This window comes from Caretta caretta, chromosome 9 (assembly GCF_965140235.1).
Source record: "Caretta caretta isolate rCarCar2 chromosome 9, rCarCar1.hap1, whole genome shotgun sequence".
In the NCBI taxonomy this organism is placed as follows: domain Eukaryota; kingdom Metazoa; phylum Chordata; order Testudines; family Cheloniidae; genus Caretta; species Caretta caretta.
The window spans coordinates 50,953,171-50,970,448 of record NC_134214.1 but is presented as its reverse complement, the minus strand read 5'-3'; the positions used below and the strand labels follow the sequence as shown (position 1 = coordinate 50,970,448).

The window sequence follows — 17,278 nt, the reverse complement described above, 5'->3', positions numbered from 1 at the left end:
TGGGATACTGGCAGAAGCCAGTGCTGTCGACAAAACAATCAGCAGTGTCTATACTGGCTCTTTGCCCACAATCAAGGGAGGGGAAAAGACAAAAGTCTCTCATAGGGTTGGAAGTTTTTTGTTGCCAAAAGTGGGCGTTTTTCGCGACAAAAGTCACATTGTAGTGTGTACGCTCTTGCTGTTTTGTTGCCAAAAGGCTGTTTTTGGTGACAAAACTTGCCAGTGTAGACAAGCCCGGAGGGTGGGGAAGAAGGGACAGCAGGCTCTAAGCTGTGGGTCTCTTTGCGTTGGGGGGCTCCACTCCCTGCTCCCTGCTGTAGAACATGCACTGGCCCAGCCCCAGGATCTACCCACTGCCCATGTGTTAATGTGCTCCCTCCCTCTCCCCCCGGCGTGGGAGAGAAGTGCTATTGCATCCATGGTACAGAGGTGCAGAGGGCCTAATCCTCCACTGAGGGCCTATCCCCAACAGCAAGGTAAACGGTCGCTCTGTAACGAGATGTTTCTCTTCCCAGCTCTGTTCTGTAGGGACACATGAGCTTTCACCAGCCACCTTCGCTAGGGTTGCCAGGTGTCCGGTTTTCGACTGAAAAGCCCGGTCGAAAAGGGACCCTGGCAGCTCCGGTCAGTACTGCTGACTGGGCCACTAAAAGTCCAGGTAGCGGTGCTGCAGGTCTAAGGCAGGCTAGTCCCTACCTGGCCTGGCACCGTGCTGCACCCCAGAAGTCGCCAGCAGGTCCGACTCCAAGGGGGGTGTCACGGGGTTCCGCGTGCTGCCCCTGCCCCACACACTGGCTCTGCACTCCCATGGGAGCTGGGGGGGGGGCGGTGCCCGTGGGCGAGAGCAGCGTGTGGAGCCTCCTTGCCCCCCCGACTAGGAGCCGGACCTGCCGGATGCTTCTGGGGCGCAGTGCTGTGCCAGGTCAGCCAGGGAGCCTGCCTTAGACCCGCAGCACTGCCAACCGGGAGCCGCCCAAGGTAAGCCTGCACCCCAACCATGAGCCCCAACCCTCAGCTCCAGCCCTAAGGCCCCCCAAACCCGGACCCCCCTCCTACACCCCAAACCCCTCATCCTCAGCCTCACCCCAGAGCCCACAACCCTAGCCCAGAGCCCTCACCCCTCTTCATCCCAAATCCCAGCCCAGAGACCCCTCCCACACCCTGAACCCCTCATCCCCACCCCCCAGCCTGGAGCCCCCTCCTGCACTCCAAACCCCTCTTCCCTGGCTGCACCCCAGAGCCCTCACCCCCAGCCCAGAGCCCGTACCCTCTCCTGCACCCCAATCCCCTGCCTCAACCTGCAGCCTCCTCCCGCACTCTAAATCCCTCAGCCCCACCCCCCAGACTGGAGTCTCCTCCTGCACCTCAACTGCATAATAGGAGAGAGAATGTATGTGAAATGTGACTTTATTTCCATGAACAGTAATTTAAGGTTTAAAGTGTTTACTGGATATAATGCTAAGTATAGTGAGATTTGTTATCTACTCTGGACTTGCCAGGCTTGGAAATAAATGGACCCAAGTCTCCATCTAAGCAGTGGATATGCTATTCTTTTCAGCAAGTATTCTTGCAAATGGGGCCCTCATACATAACAAAGCAGCCACTGATTAAGAGTTGTGAAGAGTGGTTCAGATTTTGGACTATCATTTGCATTGTTAAGATGAAGCTACTCAGGAGAAAGAAAGTGCCTTGTCAGGCTGTGGAATGGAAAGGGTTCCTCTGCAGTTTACAAAGGGTATGTGACTCACCAAGGTCTAGCAAACTCTGGATTGTCCTTATGCCTAAAGCTCCCTAGCAGGTCTAGGGACTGCTTCTGCAGTCTGATTTGCTGGAAGGCTGCCAGCAGCAGCCCCGTCTCCTCCTCCTAACTGCAGTCAGTCAGTTCAGAGATGCCTCAGCTGATTCTTCTCTCATCACCTGGGTCTCAGCTAGTCAACTGACCTGCCTGGAGGGGGAGTCGAAGGGACATTCCCCATGTCTGGCACCGAACGTCTGAGCAGGAGATGCAGGAGGAGGCTGCACAGCAGGTGCAGGCAGGTACATTGTTTGGAATGTACAGTTTCTGTGTCGGGTCTTAGCAGATTTTCAGGAACTTCAGTCAGGGCCTGGAAGCTGCAAAGCCTGGGAATGGCTGTCCCAGACAATGTCAGTAGCAACCAGTGCCCTGCAGAAGGACAGAATCTGACAGAAATGCCCCTGAGGGCTGTCCAAAATTGCTCAGGAATCAGGCTACCTGCAACTATTCTGTAGGGCAGGGCTGCAAGAACCCTTTAATCCATTTAAAACCACTTTGGGGTCCTCACCACGCCATGCGCATGTATGCATGTGACACGTGAGAGCTCCTGTGTGCATGTGCTCCCTGTAAGATAGGCTGTGTGCGTGTCCACCTTGGAAGATGTGCGTGTGTCCCCCTTGTGGAATCCTTTGTGCCTGTGCTTTCTCTTAGTAGGCTCCTGTGTATGCAGTGCCCATCGGAGGGCCCTGTGTGAACGCCTGTCAGTGAGCGCTGTGCGTGCTAGGCACTGCTGGCTAGTTTAGAGTGTACCACAGGCCTGAGTTTTATCCTGGTCTCTATACAAGCAGATACCAGAGAGGGTGAGATGGGATTGCCTTCTGCAGTTTGATGGAGGTATTGAGCAAAATACAATATTAAATAACTGTGATTTTGTTCAGCCATCTCTAGTGCATGTTGAGGATTTCTTTGGTGTAGGCCAAGGCCCTCTTTAGCCAAGATACTGTTTTTCCCCCCAAAAAAGTCCCTGCCTCATTCCATGCAGAGGGTGGCTACATGGGCGCCAGGTTTGTATAATTTTTGGTGGTGCCCAGAATGGGTCCAAGCAGAGCCATCCCATCCATAGGACAGACCAGGGAAACCGCCCCCCAGCCCTGCACTTTGGAGGGCCCTGTGCTTCAGGGGGACACAGGATCCAGGGCAGCCTGGAGGGGTTAGCAGTGGGCCTGGTGCCAGCAGCAGCGAGTGACGCTGCCCCAGCCCTCTCTGCTCTGCCCTGCTGGCTCCTGGCGACGCTCATGGGGAAGCTGGAAAGAGGCAGGTGGGGACCGGGGCTTGGGGTGGAATGGGGGCAGGGAGGGGGCAGAGCAGGGGCGGGAAGAGGCAGGATGGGGGCTTGGAGGAAGGGGTGGAGTGTGGGCAGAGTGGGAAGAGGAGGTGTGGGGTGGAGCGGAGCAGAGGGGGCTGGGGCCGGGTCGCTCACGGCTGCCAAGTCAGGCCCCTTGCTAACCCCCCAGGCCACTGTGGACCCCATGTCCCCCTGAAGCGCAGGACCTCCCAAAGCATGGGGCCTGGGGCAATTGCCCCGGTCCATCCCATGGACAGGACAGCTCTGAAAATATAAGCCCAAACATTGGTGGAGCCGGGCCCCAATTCTTGAATATTGGTGGAGCATGGGCACCCCAGGCCCATATAACTTGCTGCCTATGGGTGGCTAGTACTCTGGGAACGTGGAAGCTTCTCAGTATTTCTCTCTCTCCACTCATCATTCAGTGTGTAACCTCCCGAGGCCTTATTTACTGCAAACCATCCCAAATAGCCACTAAATACAGAATTATCAGACTCTGGGCTTGCTTATCACTATGAGGCACTTGCTCATCATGAGTGCCTCATTCCCAAATATTAGTGATTTTGTCTTTATGACTCCCTTGTGAGATAGCAGTTTTTGAAAATTTTACCCATGGGGGCCCAGCTTGAGACACCAATCAGTGAGGTCCCCAAAAGGTAGTGTACATTTTTTCCAGCTTTTGATCTTGGCAGCCCCCTTGGACACATGGAGATAATAATATGCAGCTAAATGATTTAGGAGCCTTTGTTCCATTTTCTAAAGAACGCTAGCAGGGCCGTCCTTAGGATTTATGGGGCCCTACGCAGTATTATTAAACTGGTGCCCCTATGCTCGACGGCAGCCCAGCAGGGGGGCGAGGGGGAAGGGATGAGGCAGCAAAGGATAGCGAGACGCCTGGCCCACCTCACGGCAGCGGAGAGTCACAGTTCCCCACAGACACCCCCGTATGCGCTCCCTCACCGCAGAATGGGCATGCAGAAGGTACCTAATTAAAAGCTCTAAGCTTGGGAATAAAAAAAAATGTCAGTCACAGGTTTTTTGAGCTGCCCTGAAGTTTGTCAGACATTTATTTGCAAAAACTTCGTAGTTAAGGGAAAGTCAGCTGTCTTGCTGAATACAACATTAAATATTATCGGATGCATCATCACGAAAGCTTATGCTCAAATAAATTGGTTAGTCTCTAAGGTGCCACAAGTACTCCTTTTCTTTTTGCGAATACAGACTAACACGGCTGCTACTCTGAAACCTGTCATTAAATATTATGGAATACATGATGCAGCTCTTCTCTGTTTTACATTTTCTTAATTGGCATTTCTAAGCTGATTTTATATTTTAAATGTACTCTTAAGCCTTCATAAAAGTAATAAGAACATAAGAATGACCCTACTGGGTCAGACCAAAGGTCCATCTAGCCCAGTATCCTGTCTTCTGACAGTGGCCAGTGCCAGGTGCCCCAGAGGGAACAAACAGAACAGGTAATCATCAAGTGATCCATCCCTTGTCGCTCATTCCCAGCTTCTGGCAAACAGAGGCTAGGGACACCATCCCTGCCCACCCTGGCTAATAGCCATTGATGGACCTACGCTCCATGAATTTATCTAGTTCTTTTTTGAACCCTCTTATGGTCTTGGCCTTCACAACATTCTCTGGCAAGGAGTTCCACAGGTTGACTGTGCGCAGTGTGAAGAAATACTTCCTTTTATTTGTTTTAAACCTGCTGCCTATTAATTTCATTTGGTGACCCCTAGTTCTTGTGTTATGAGAAGTAGTAAACAACACTTCATCTACTTTCTCTACAGCAGTCATGATTTTATAGACTTCAAATATCTCCCCTTAGCCGTCTCTTTTCCAAGCTGAAAAGTCTCAGTCTTATCAATCTCTCCTCATACGGAAGCCATTCCATACCTCTATGAAGAGAGAGATTAATAAGACTGAGACTTTTCATCTTGGAAAAGAGATGGGTAGGGGGAGACATAATTCCTGATCAATCATTCCAGATTACTACATATTTAACTCAGTGAAACAAAGACATTATTTTAAATTAATCAGTCACAGAGGTTTAGTGTGTTCATAACATGTTCATTGCTTTTAGAAAAAGGGAACACTAATTTACTTTGTGTGATCTCCATAACAATAAATATGTTGAACAATAGGCAATGAAATTTGTTATCTCCATAACAGACAATGACATTTCACCAACTTTAAAAATAATATATGTTTCCAAAGATTTTAGGCACAACAAAGGATTTTATATTTTACTAAGGTACTGATTTTGCTGGAGGGTTCTCTTAAAACTAGTTCATCAGATAGTCAGAAGTAAAGAAAGGGAAACTCTTTGTCCAGCTATCTGGAAGGAAAGGGGTGTTTTCCCTTTAAGGGCTCTCTTTGGGGTGGGGGTGAGGGGGTTGTGTGTGTGAAGGGAGAAAGGGATGGACAGAAAGGACAGGAAGACTTTGGAAGCAAGGTTTTTTTTTTTTTTTACTATAGTAATTAAAATGTGTATTTTAGATAAGGGTGGTCTTTTGAAGGATTTATTTAAAAAACTATGTCTGAAGATCCAAGCATTTAAGGCTAAAGATCATTGTACATCTAAAAATCTATGCAAGGATTTTTTAGAGATGTGATTTTATAATCTTCAACTCACTAATGAAATATTTTTAAAGCAAATTTTAAACTAAGGTCCTGTAGACTAACATGTTCTGAGTAAATATTACAGTGATACACAATGTTTTTGTCAGTAAATTCAGAAACTGACAGTATAATACCTGGGGCTTGGCAAATGACTGTTAAATGGAATCATTACCACTTGAATGGCTCTAACAGTTTCAATGTTGTGCTAATAGGTCTAGCAGGCTAGAAGCTTTTTCACTTTTAACTATTCAATCCCCTCCCGAGGAAGACTCACCAGGCTGCAGCAGCCAGCTGTGGGAGTCTGCAGGAAGTGTCAGAACAGGGATAGGAAGAGCCGGGAGGGTGGACACTAACACCCACTGGTGCCCCAAATTTTCAGGGGCCCTACGCAGCCGCGTTGTCTGCGTATGCCAAAGGATGGCAATGAATGCTAGGCACACAGGGCTAAGATGCTCAAAGGCACTTAGGTACCTAGCTCCCATTGACATCCATGGGAGCATGAAAGCCTAAGAGCCTAAAAGCCTTTGAGGCTCTGGGCCGAAGAAGCCCACGTCTCCCTGCAAGTCAATGGGATTTCAGCTCCTGCATGCCCCTGAGTCACTTTTGAAAGTGGGATGTAAGTTGCTAAATTATTTCAATGGTTTTGAAATTTTTCATAGGGGCCGAGCACCCACACAACCTATTGACTTCAGTCCCATGTGTGGATATTCAGCCCTTAAATGAGGTATCTCAAGTTAGACTCACAGAAAATGAGAAGTAGAGAACTGGAGGCCACCTGTGGAAACATTTGGTGTGATGATCTAGCCAACATCTGCATGTAGGAGAGCAAAGGCCAGAACCTAGGTCTCCTTGGTTGCAGTCAGCTGCCTTAACCACATGCCCATTCTTGTTCCTCCTGTAGTTTTCTGCCTCATTCCTGACACACTTTCCAACCTTTGCAGTGAAAAAGCTAGGGATTCTACCAACAGTAGCTTCATTTCCTGTTTAACTCCAATGCATTCAGGGAGCACCATCCAGCCTGTGCACTGAATGAGGCAGTGGTTCTGTTGGAGGGCGGGGGGGGGGGAGATACAGTGTGTGATCGTTAAATTAAAGACAGCATCATAATGCATGAGAGAGCTGAAGTAAGGTTGCATGGGTTTGTCTTCATTTTGGTGTTTCCTAACTTTTCAGTGCTTGACTTTGCAAGCTGATTAAAAGAATGTTAATCTAGTTTATTGTATGTAATTTCCCAGGTTATTTTAAAAGAAAGATACACAATCTATCCATTTCAACAGTGAGATAACCAACCAGGCATCAACAGGGCCATCGGTCCATGGTCTTCGCCCCCATAGCACAGCCCTCCACCATTTGAGCAAAGGGCTAACTCCATTAGCTACCAGTGGCAGAAGGGTGTGAGCTCTTCTGTAGACCAGCCACTAAAGGGGGATGCAAGACATATGTGCCTAGATCCTAAATACCTTTTAAAATCTGGGCTATAGAAACTGTGGGCAACCTATGCAGGAGTAGCCCCATTTCACAGGCACATAGCTAAGTACATAGAGTAGTTCCCTTTCCCTTCCTTCTTCCGCCTGAGAAGTGTGGGGCTAAGCAGCTGAGAACTGGGGGTAAGATAGTGGAGACTTGGATTCTATTCCCAGCTGTGACAGAAATGACTGAACTCTTCCCAAAGGTCATTCAGCCTGAGGCAGAGAGCAAACATAGACAATTGCAGCCTGAACAACTGGCAAAGCAATTCAACCTGGGGTTATAATTAGCCATGCTGGGCAAGCTTAGTCGTAGGAGTTGCTACTATCAAGGTATAATACCATCAAGGATTAGCGGTCTTTGCCTCTCGATGTCCAGCCTGTTTCCTTTGAGATCATCAGACACATAACCACAGAGGACACACTTCTCCCGGGGTGAATTGCAGCTACCTCTGGGATGGAATACTGCACCTGTACAACTGTTCATAGCTATGCACCACTTTAGGATACAAGGTGCAGTTTGAAAATGCATGGGGAGTGTAAGTACAAAAGGCAGAATGCAGTGTGATCAGGACTCTGAGGTTAATAAGGTAGCTACTCCTACTCAAAGACTGGGGGAGTGGTAAATAGAGAGGGCAGGTCCCTGGTACAGAGCAACCTAGGCACAAGCGGACATGCATTTTAATATGATCAAATACAAAGCCATACATTTAGGTCCAAAGAATGGAGAACATGCAGGATGAGGGACTATCCTGGGAAGCAGTGAGTCTGAGAAAGACTAGGCAGTCATGGTATATAGTCAGCTGAATCCAAGCTCCCAGTGCAACTCTCTGACCGAAAGGGCTAAAGCAACCCTTCATGAACAGGAGAATCCCGAGTGGGAGTAGAGAAGTTATTTTACTTCTGTATTTGGCACTGGTGCAACTGTTACCAGAACATGTCCAGTTCTGGTGCCCACAATTCAAGAAGGATGTTGTTAAGTTGGAGAGGGTTCAATGAAGAACCACGAGAATGATTAAAGGATTAAAAAACCTGCCTTATAGTGATAGGCTGTCAGGATCCTATCCAGGGTAGTCAGGACCAAAGGTCAGAGCTGGGTCAAACCTGAGGCTGAGAGCAGCAGAGGAGTCTATAGTCAGGTTCCAGGCTAGGGTCAATACCAAAGGTCAGGAGGCAAGGTCCAAATCAAGCCCAGTAATAGTAGCTATTGGAGATCCACACTGTTGCCTGGAGACTTCCTGGAGTACCCCTGGGGTTTATATATGGAAGGGAGCCAATCAGGAGCCATGAGGTTGCTGCCTGTCTGTCCCCTTGAGGCGGGACTTCCTAGGGGCTGTGTCCACAGCTGGTTGTAGGTAGTGGAGCTGGAGCTGGTTACAGCTGCTGCTTGGTGGTAGCATGGTGCTGTTTGCTGCCTAGCAGCTCTGCAGGGCTAGGTTTAAGACCCACTGGGCTTTACATAGACTTAAGGAACTCAATATGTTTAGCTTAACCAAGAGAAGGTTGTGGGGCAACTTTTCAAGTGCCTCCATGAGGAACAGAAATTGGAAGCTCTTGAGTCTAGCAGACAAAGGTGTAACAAGCTTCCAAGGGCTGGAAGCTAGGTAAATTCAGGCTAGAAATAAGGTGTGCATTTGTAACCGTGAAAGTAAGTAACCATTAGCACAATTTCCCCACAGCTGTGGTAGATTCTCCATCACTGGCCATTTTAAAATCAAGATTGGATGGTTGGTTGTTTTTCTAGAAGATCCGCTCTAGTTCAAACAGGAGTTAATTCAGGGCTGTCCTATGGCTTGTGTTACACAGGAGGGCAGACTAGATGATCACAGTGGTCCCTTCTGGTCTGAAATCTATGGAAAGTGCCAGAGAGGATGGCAATGAGCAAAAGAGGACAGGAACTTATTTTTACAAAAATATTTTTATGTGAAATGTAGCATTTGCAGCACGGTTACACCAGCTAGTGCCATACTGGGGCATTGGTCTCATACTGTGCAACCTACTGAATTAGCCGTAGCATCTCAGGGACCTTAATGGGGGAGACAAAAAAATTAGCACTTCCAAGAAAACAACTGTACATCAAGACTACAACATTTCATCCTATCCCATTGCTGGAAAACTGGCTTATTTGCTCATGTCCCAGCCAGACTGTGATGTGGTGGAGGCTGAATCGTTCTGCAGGTGTATGAATAAATAATAATCATAACACATTGCCTTTTTATAGCACGTTCCAGCTGAAGATCTTAAAGTGCTCCGCAGACATAAATGAAATTTAGCCTCATGACACTGAGGGCGCAGTTGTGGCTTTAGACCACAGCTACAGGTAGAGTCTGTCAGTCCAGTAGGGCTCCCACAGGCAGTGTGCCTAGACCTCACCCTGGGGATCTGGGAGTGAGGGTGAGCTTGGAGGGTGCTACACCCTTTGAAAGGAGGGAGCATGCACTCTGGCTGCCTGACATTCTAAAGACAGGGCAAGTAACATACTAGCCGGGTGTGGTGCAGGGGGTAGCTGAGGGTTTGATCTGTATGCACAGAGCAACCTGGATGAAGGTGGATAGCTGGTGTGTAGCCGGAAGGTCCTTGACTCACCCTAGCAGGGTGAATAGGGAAGACACATGGGATTTCTAATCTATAGAGAGAGGGTGGATCGGATAGATTGGGTATTTTCCCATTTGGTGGAATAATGGCTTCGGGTGGGCAAGGTATCATTTCTGGGCTGTGTGTGGGAGATGTGATGTGTTGAGCTGAGTGAGGAGTTGAATCTCTGCTCTGTGTATGGAGGGTAACAGAAGATGGCGGTGTCTATGGTTATTAATGAGTGGCTGATTTGGAGAATGGTCTGTGGTTGTGTCTCTGGGTCATATGCCATGGGTTATAGACAAAAAATTAACAACTCAGCTGTCGGTGATATAGATATGAGCCTACAACTAGGCATACATATTAATATGAACACATAAATATAGATGCAGTGTATGTTACTGTTTAGTTTTATTTTTGTAGTTAAAATCTTCCCTATTTCATCATTTAATTGGTTTAATTTGCAGCAAGGGAGATTTAGGTTAGATATTAGGAAGAACTTTCTAATTATAAGAATAGTGAAACACTGAACCAAGTTGCTGAAAGAGGTTGTGGAATCCCCCTCATTGGAGGTTTTAAAGAACAGGTTGGACAAACACCTCTCAAGGATGGTCTAGGTTTACTTGGTCCTGCCTCCATGCAGGTGGATGGGCTAGATGACGGCTCGAGGTCCTGTCCAGCCTTACATTTCTACGATTCTGTGATCATTCATTCGGGGCCTGTTGTAGGAAAACAGCAGATTAATTTAGAAGTCTGTGCTGTCTAGCTCATAGCATAACTGGTCTAGCTCACATCTGAAACAAACCCCAAAGCATGTTGGGATTGGAGGGAGAGGATTCATGGTGAGGGGTGTTCTCCTAGCAGCAAAAGCACCAGCTAGAGTTTCCTTGTGTTTCTGATGCATGTTTACTATTTTCTGTTTCATTGCATTTCAGGACTTCTCGGCGTAACAAATTCGAGAGGCTGTGTTGAGGGTGACGAGAGACCTGCCCCGTAGCTGGGAGTGGCAGGCAAGCCAGAATGCTACCCCTAGAGCTGAATGGAGTCTGCCCTGATGAGGGAGACAGCTACGTTGTGCATCCCAAGATCTGCGACCTCAAAATGGTTCCCAACCTCAGACGCAGCAATAGTGGCTTCTGTAAGAGCAAGAGGAAGGCTCACTTTGCCACTGGCAATAATGAAAAGGCAAGTTTAGACAATGCCAAGGTTAGGGGGAGGCCAGCAAATACACTGACCATGTGTAAGAGTCAGGGGCATAACCAGGAGATGCTCCAAGCCCAGGGGTGGGTTGGTGGGAGTAGGCTGAAAGGGGCTCTCAGTCCAGGGACAGAGTATCATTTGGAGGAGGTAGTAGTTAGGGTCATTACATGCTTTTCTCCAATAGCCAGGGAGACAGACAAAGTGCCCTGGGAGAAGTGGACACATGGAAGAGAACCGTTCTGACAATCCCATTCACACAAGGTGAAAACAAACCCACTAACAGCATCACCCTCAGTCCCAGAGCTGTTCTGATGCTTCTGGAGTGAGAGAGGGCAGGGCATTCACATACCTTAATCCTTGTCTGCAGGGGCCAGTGGCGCACCTGAGCCCCTCTGGCCAATCCCCTGCTCAGGTGATGCCCCCTTCCCTCTGCCCACTTTCCAACCCTAAGGAGGGGGGATTCCTTAAAGGAGCCACAACTCCTTTCTTCCTGTGTGACCAGACAAAGCCCCCACCAATTTAACATGAAATAACTCAAGTTAACCTGCAACAAATTCAAAGTGTGAATAAGCTGTTAGACTCAGCCCTCGCTGCTCCTTCATGTCTTGTCATCCTCAGCTTTGGGCACACGTCTATCTCTCTGGTACACAGTGTGCTGGCAGAGTCCTCACTCTGCTAGCTGTCTAACTGAAAGTGTCAAATTCCCCTGGGGTTTCTTGCAGTTGTGACCTTTGTTTCTCTATGTACTGGCTGAGAGCCCTTGCACACTGCATCTGTGATGTGCCCCTTTTTCTGTGGATCAGTTGTAGGAACCTATGTAATCTGGTCTTTGTCTGAAACCATGTAGGCCTACTGTTCCCCTTATTCTCTCCCCCACCATAGGAGAATCTCAGCTCATGGATTTCTGAAAACATCAGGAAGAAGGAGTGTGTGTACTTTGTTGAAAGTTCCCAAATGTCAGATACTGGGTAAGCCAAATGCATGGATGTTTTCCCCCTTCCGTCTGCTTCTTACTTTCCACCCACATTGCAGGAAAGTAGAATCAACATCCAGTGTTAAGCCCATTTCTGCTACGAGGAGAGGAGTGCAGTGATGGTCTGGGAGCCGCACAAAGAGAATACAGGAAAAGATTTCCTGGAGAAGAAATGTTGTGTTTCTTCAGCTGATTCCACAATGCTAAGCACAGCTGGTTGAAAAATGTTGTTCTTATTCCTGTGGAAAACTTTGATGGAAACAAAAACAAAAAAATGTAGTTTTTGTTTAAATTTTCTACAGAAAATTTGGATTTTTTTGGTGGAAATTTGAAAATGGATATATTTTGATTTGCAAATGCAGCCATGATACCTCATGGGAGTTGTAGTTCTGATGCCACATGCTCCCATCAGGCAGGCCATTCAGCTGGGTGCAAGGTCACACTGGTGGGGGTGGAGTGGCATGCTCTTCCAAATGGTGTCCTCCAAGTGGTGTGACCTTACACTTACTATGAGTGCAGGGTCATGCCAGTGGGGGTGGGTCCATGCCATTCCCAGAAGTACCACATTTTCTGGGAATGCGTGAGTGGCCACCCTCGCTCCTTTTCTTTATACTGACAATGTATACTTACATAATAATGTATACTTATGACAGTTACTACCCTTTGAAAAGTGCTTTGAGATCTTCTGATGGCAAGCACTGTATAAACAGCTAAGCATTATAGGAATTATTATTTATAGGCTGAGCTGTCTGCTTGGATATTTCCCCTGATGCATCACAGTCTCCTCTCTTGGAGAGGGAAGGTGGTGCAGCATGAGAGTCCCTGGTGACGGTGCATCATGGGAGGTGTAGTCCAGCTGGGGAGCCCCGCCCATAGAAGTGAATGGAGATATAAAGAAACTGAACTACAATTTCCATGAGGCTCTGCAGCAGTATTTCCAGATGGAAATATTTGGGGTTTTGGCCCAAAACATTTCAGTTTTTTGGGTGTTCTGTTTTTGAACAGAAAACTGAATTTTTTTGCAGAAGGCAGATGCTTTCACAAAAACATTATTTTAGTCAAAAATCCAACAAAATTGTTGATCAGCTCTAATGTAATGTCAGGATCAAAATCTGGGGAACTACTCTCCCAGGCAAAGTTGCAAACATGGGTAATCCTCATAAAATCTCCAGTGTTGTCACTGCTCGTTGCTGATGACTGTAGTGAGGTTGCATTTACTTCAGGAAAATATACTACAGTAATGTATTACTATTGCAGCATTTAGAGTCCCCACTGAGATCAAGGGTCCACTGTGCTAGGCAGTGCACACAGTAGGAGACAGCCCCTTCCCCAAAGAGCTGACAAACCAATAGACAGACGCCGGAAGAACCGTTATCCTCTTTTAGGAGTTGGAGAGCTGAGATCCACAGAGTTGAGGCCTGAGCTCACACAGGGAATCGGTCCAATGCTTAACTACAAGTCTTGGCTTGTTACATTGTTATGAAGTACTGTCATCTATAATAATAGGAAACACGCTTGCCAGACTAAGAGAACTGGGTTCCTTCTGCAATGCAGGTGCCTTGATGTGGCTCCTGATTGCTTGTTCACCTACTGACTAGTTCACAGCACTGAGCAGTGTGCATCAGGTCTCCTGGACACTGGTGCAGATTAGTGAGCTTCTACCACACTTAACAGGTCAGTGGTGCAAAGCACTCTGCCCAACAGCTGGTTGGGAATTTTCAATCAAAACGACTTGTTGATGGAAAATGCAGTTTCTGCAAAGTTAAAATTTTCTATGTGAAAATTTCTATTTTGCCTAAATTTTTGAATATTCCAATGGAAAAATATTTCATGAACTATTTCATTTTGGGTCCATTCACCATTGGATTGTTTTTCCCTTTGGTGGTGCATTGCCTCATGGGAGTTGTAGTTCCAGGTGATTCTCCCCCATGGGCTGAGCTCCAGGGCTGGACTACATGTCCCATGGTGCAGCATGTGGTGTCCCTTCAGACTGACCTGTGTGGTGCATCATGGGAGCTGACTATAGTGCATCACAGGAGATGTAGTCTTGCCATGGAGACCTGCCATTGGGGGCATTAGGACATGAAGCACCCAGAACTACACCTCCCAAGAGACAATGCAAGGCACTACTGGGATGTGTAACTTAACATTGAACTGACTCAGAACAAAATGATTTTCCATTTCTGAATCAATATTTTCCAGAACTTTTTGTTCCACAATTTTTAAAATATATTTTGGCTTAATTTGGGGTGAAAACAATGTCCAGATATCGGAATGTCCTGCAGAATGGAAATGCTGATTTTTGCTGCGTTCTACCATGCACAATGATCTCTTCCTCACAGTGATTTCTCCTCCATAGCCAATAGCTGATGGGCAAGCTGGGCAGGAGATATAAGCTCCCTAGGGGCTGGTGTCGGGAATTTTCAAAGTAAGCCATTGCCACTGCTTCCAGTCTCATACTCATAGACTCAACAGACTCATAGAATCATAGAATATCAGGGTTGGAAGGGACCCTCAGGACGTCATCTAGTCCAACCCCCTGCTCAAAGCAGGACCAATGCCCAACTAAATCATCCCAGCCAGGGCTTTGTCAAGCCTGACCTTAAAAACTTCTAAGGAAGGAGATTCCACCATCTCCCTAGGTAACGCATTCCAGTGTTTCACCACCCTCCTAGTGAAAAAGTTTTTCCTAATATCCACTCATCTGCCTGTAACTGCCAGAGACTCCCCTTTTGAGTTCAGGGAGTTGCTGATGCTGTTTTCTTGCAGGAGGGTCATGTGTGAGTGTGGTTACCCCAGGGAACAGCACCTGGAAGAGGCTACAAAGCCATCTGTTTTCCTGGGGAAAGAATGGGACCCCAAGAGGCACATCCAAGAAATGCCGACGGACGCATTTGGTGATATCAGCTTTGTAGGTCTGGGACCAAAGGTGGGAAAGGTGGGTCAGTCCCTAGTGTCTAGGGGAAAGGGATCCCATACTGAAACCCTGCTGCTTGGCACTTGCAGCTGATAGAATGGGCGTATTTGCCTGCTTTTGATGGTAGATGAGGAGAGGCTCCAAAGGCAGCCCTGGTCCCAGCAGAGAAAGGGAGGGGGCAGGTGGGGTCACCTCCTTCACCCTGCCAACCGCCGGAGCAGGTCTGGGGAGAGGGAAGGAGGCCCAGGGCCAGGACAAGTAAATCTAAGGTCTCCTCTGAAGCCATTTGGTGGGCCAAGATTCAGTGTGCGACCTCCTCCACTCCTCCTGCCTTAGACTCCTTGGGGCCTGAATCCCATGGAGGTGGGAGGGAACAGGTACAGCATCCAGCTCTGAGTCAACCTCACACTCCCCAGGGCCTGGCACTAGAACAGCAGCAGCATCCGTCACTCTGTCATCTCAGCCCCTCCTTAGAGGGGGGAATCTGTCACCTCGGGGGTGCTGTGCAGTGACAGATTCAGCTGCCAGCCTGGACTGGCCCTGAGGTGATGCATGGGGCAGTGGAGGGAGATGTTCCTCTCCACGCAGCCCTGGTCCTTTACAGGAAGGTGAGGAACTGGGGTGGGGAGAGAAGGGAGCTGCCTGGACTTGATTGCCTAGAGGAAAGGAGTTTGATTCTTGCTGTGTTGGCTAGGATGAGTTCCTGGCTGGCTTTGCTCTCTGGGTAGGTGCAGTGGGTTTTACTCCGTCCCTTCCCTGTGTTTTGCACCCCACCCTCAGTATGTGCGCGTCTCGGCGGACACCCCTCCATGCGTCATCTACCAGCTGATGACTCAGCACTGGGGCCTCGACTTGCCCAACCTGCTCATCTCTGTGACCGGGGGAGCTAAGAATTTCAACATGATGCCGAGGCTGAAGAACATCTTCCGACGGGGGCTGGTCAAGGTGGCCCAGACAACAGGTAACACCTGCTGGTGGTACATAGTCCCTGAGGGCGGGCAGAGCATTCCTGGGGCTGCGCTAGAGGAGAGCCCTGTTTGCGTCCCTGGGGGAAAGCGCTAGGGGGTTCCCAATGGGGGATAATGTGCTAGGGAAGGAGCTCAGCTAATACGGTGGTGAGGGTGGTGTCAGAATGGGAATAGAATAGAATAGAAGGTGTCAAATCCTTGTGGAACAGCATCCCTGGCCTACGAGCTCATCAGTGCTGGAATGACGGGCAGTGACGTTCGCCCACAGCTCTCCAGACAGCAGTCCGATAGATCAGCCTCTGCAGGGGCTCTGGAGACAGGCAAGTTCAGACAGTTACCAGAGCTCTGCCGAGTCAGTGAGCAGCTTTGGTAAGTGACCTTCCATGAGTCCTTGGACTCCTGATCCCTTGGGGCCAGCGTTTTCCTCCGCCTGACTCACACCTGCCTGCCCTCTGCTTATACCATGTGCTCCAGGGGAAAAGCTGATGATTTAACTGGGAATTGGTCCTGCTTTGAGCAGGGGGTTGGACTAGATGACCTTCTGGGGTCCCTTCCAACCCTGATATTCTATGATTCTATGATTCTATGAAAAGCCTTTAGCTTTCCTGTAGGATCATAGTGATTGGGGTGGGGTACAGGGGCCCAGAGTGCCTATCTCTGGGTGTGGCCCACAGATCTGAAATGTTGCTTTCAGACCGAGAAACCTCTTGCACTGTCATCTCAGCTCACTGCAGCCCTGTGAATATTTCTCACTTCTACCAGCCTCTCCTACCCACCATCCGCACACTGGTCTCTCATATACATGCCACAGGGCACTAACCCCTTCCTGCGTTCCAGCCCCAGCATTGCCCCGTATCTCACCAGGACCCTTGCACCAGCCTTTCCTAGTAAACGCTTCCATTGCTGAGCAGCCGCCAGTCACTCGCTGTCCTCTTTCAGTAATGCTGGCACCGCAAGCCTCTCATTAGCATGCTGCCTGGCTCGGCATCTCTGAGAATACAGTGTCAGTTGCACACCAGCAGAGATGCCTCAGACAGAAAATTAATGCAATCCCAGGAATCACCTAGTGAGTGATAGAGTCCAAAGCTAAGACCAGAAGGGGCCATTACGATCCTCTAATGCAGGCCAGCGTGACTCCTATATGGAGCCCGTTCTGCCTCTTTGAGCATCAGTGCATCATTTACGAAGACATCCAGTCCTGATGTACTGACTTCAAGGGGTGAAGAATCTACTGTCTTGCTCAGTAAGCTCTCACTGTTAAAAATGGGCACTTTGTTTCTAGTCTGAATTTATCTAGCTTCAGCTTCAGCCATTGGATCTTGTTTTAGATTAGAGTCTAGTTTATAGACCCCTGTGCCATCAGAAGTCTTCTTGCTAGGTACTTATAGACTCTGATCAAATCACCTCTTAGCCTTCTCTGAATCATGAACAGAAATATCCTGAGCCAAATTCTGCCCTTACTGATATTA

General features: G+C 48.3%; 1 protein-coding gene across 4 annotated transcripts in view; it reads left to right on the top strand.

The window, feature by feature from the left end:
* The first annotated feature begins 1,890 nt into the window (after positions 1–1,890).
* Positions 1,891–17,278, top strand: part of TRPM2 (transient receptor potential cation channel subfamily M member 2) — a 59,673-nt gene continuing 44,285 nt past the window's right edge. For 2 of the 4 annotated variants that reach the window (XM_048864699.2, XM_075132291.1), the window contains exons 1-5: positions 1,891–2,037; positions 10,687–10,936; positions 11,834–11,919; positions 14,694–14,862; positions 15,622–15,802. In XM_048864699.2, the coding sequence (XP_048720656.1) occupies positions 10,772–10,936; positions 11,834–11,919; positions 14,694–14,862; positions 15,622–15,802 (601 nt within the window). In that variant the 5' untranslated portion in view covers positions 1,891–2,037; positions 10,687–10,771. The remainder of the gene's footprint in view (positions 2,038–10,686; positions 10,937–11,833; positions 11,920–14,693; positions 14,863–15,621; positions 15,803–17,278) is intronic. The other 2 variants (XM_075132290.1, XM_075132289.1) reach the window with 2 other exon arrangements.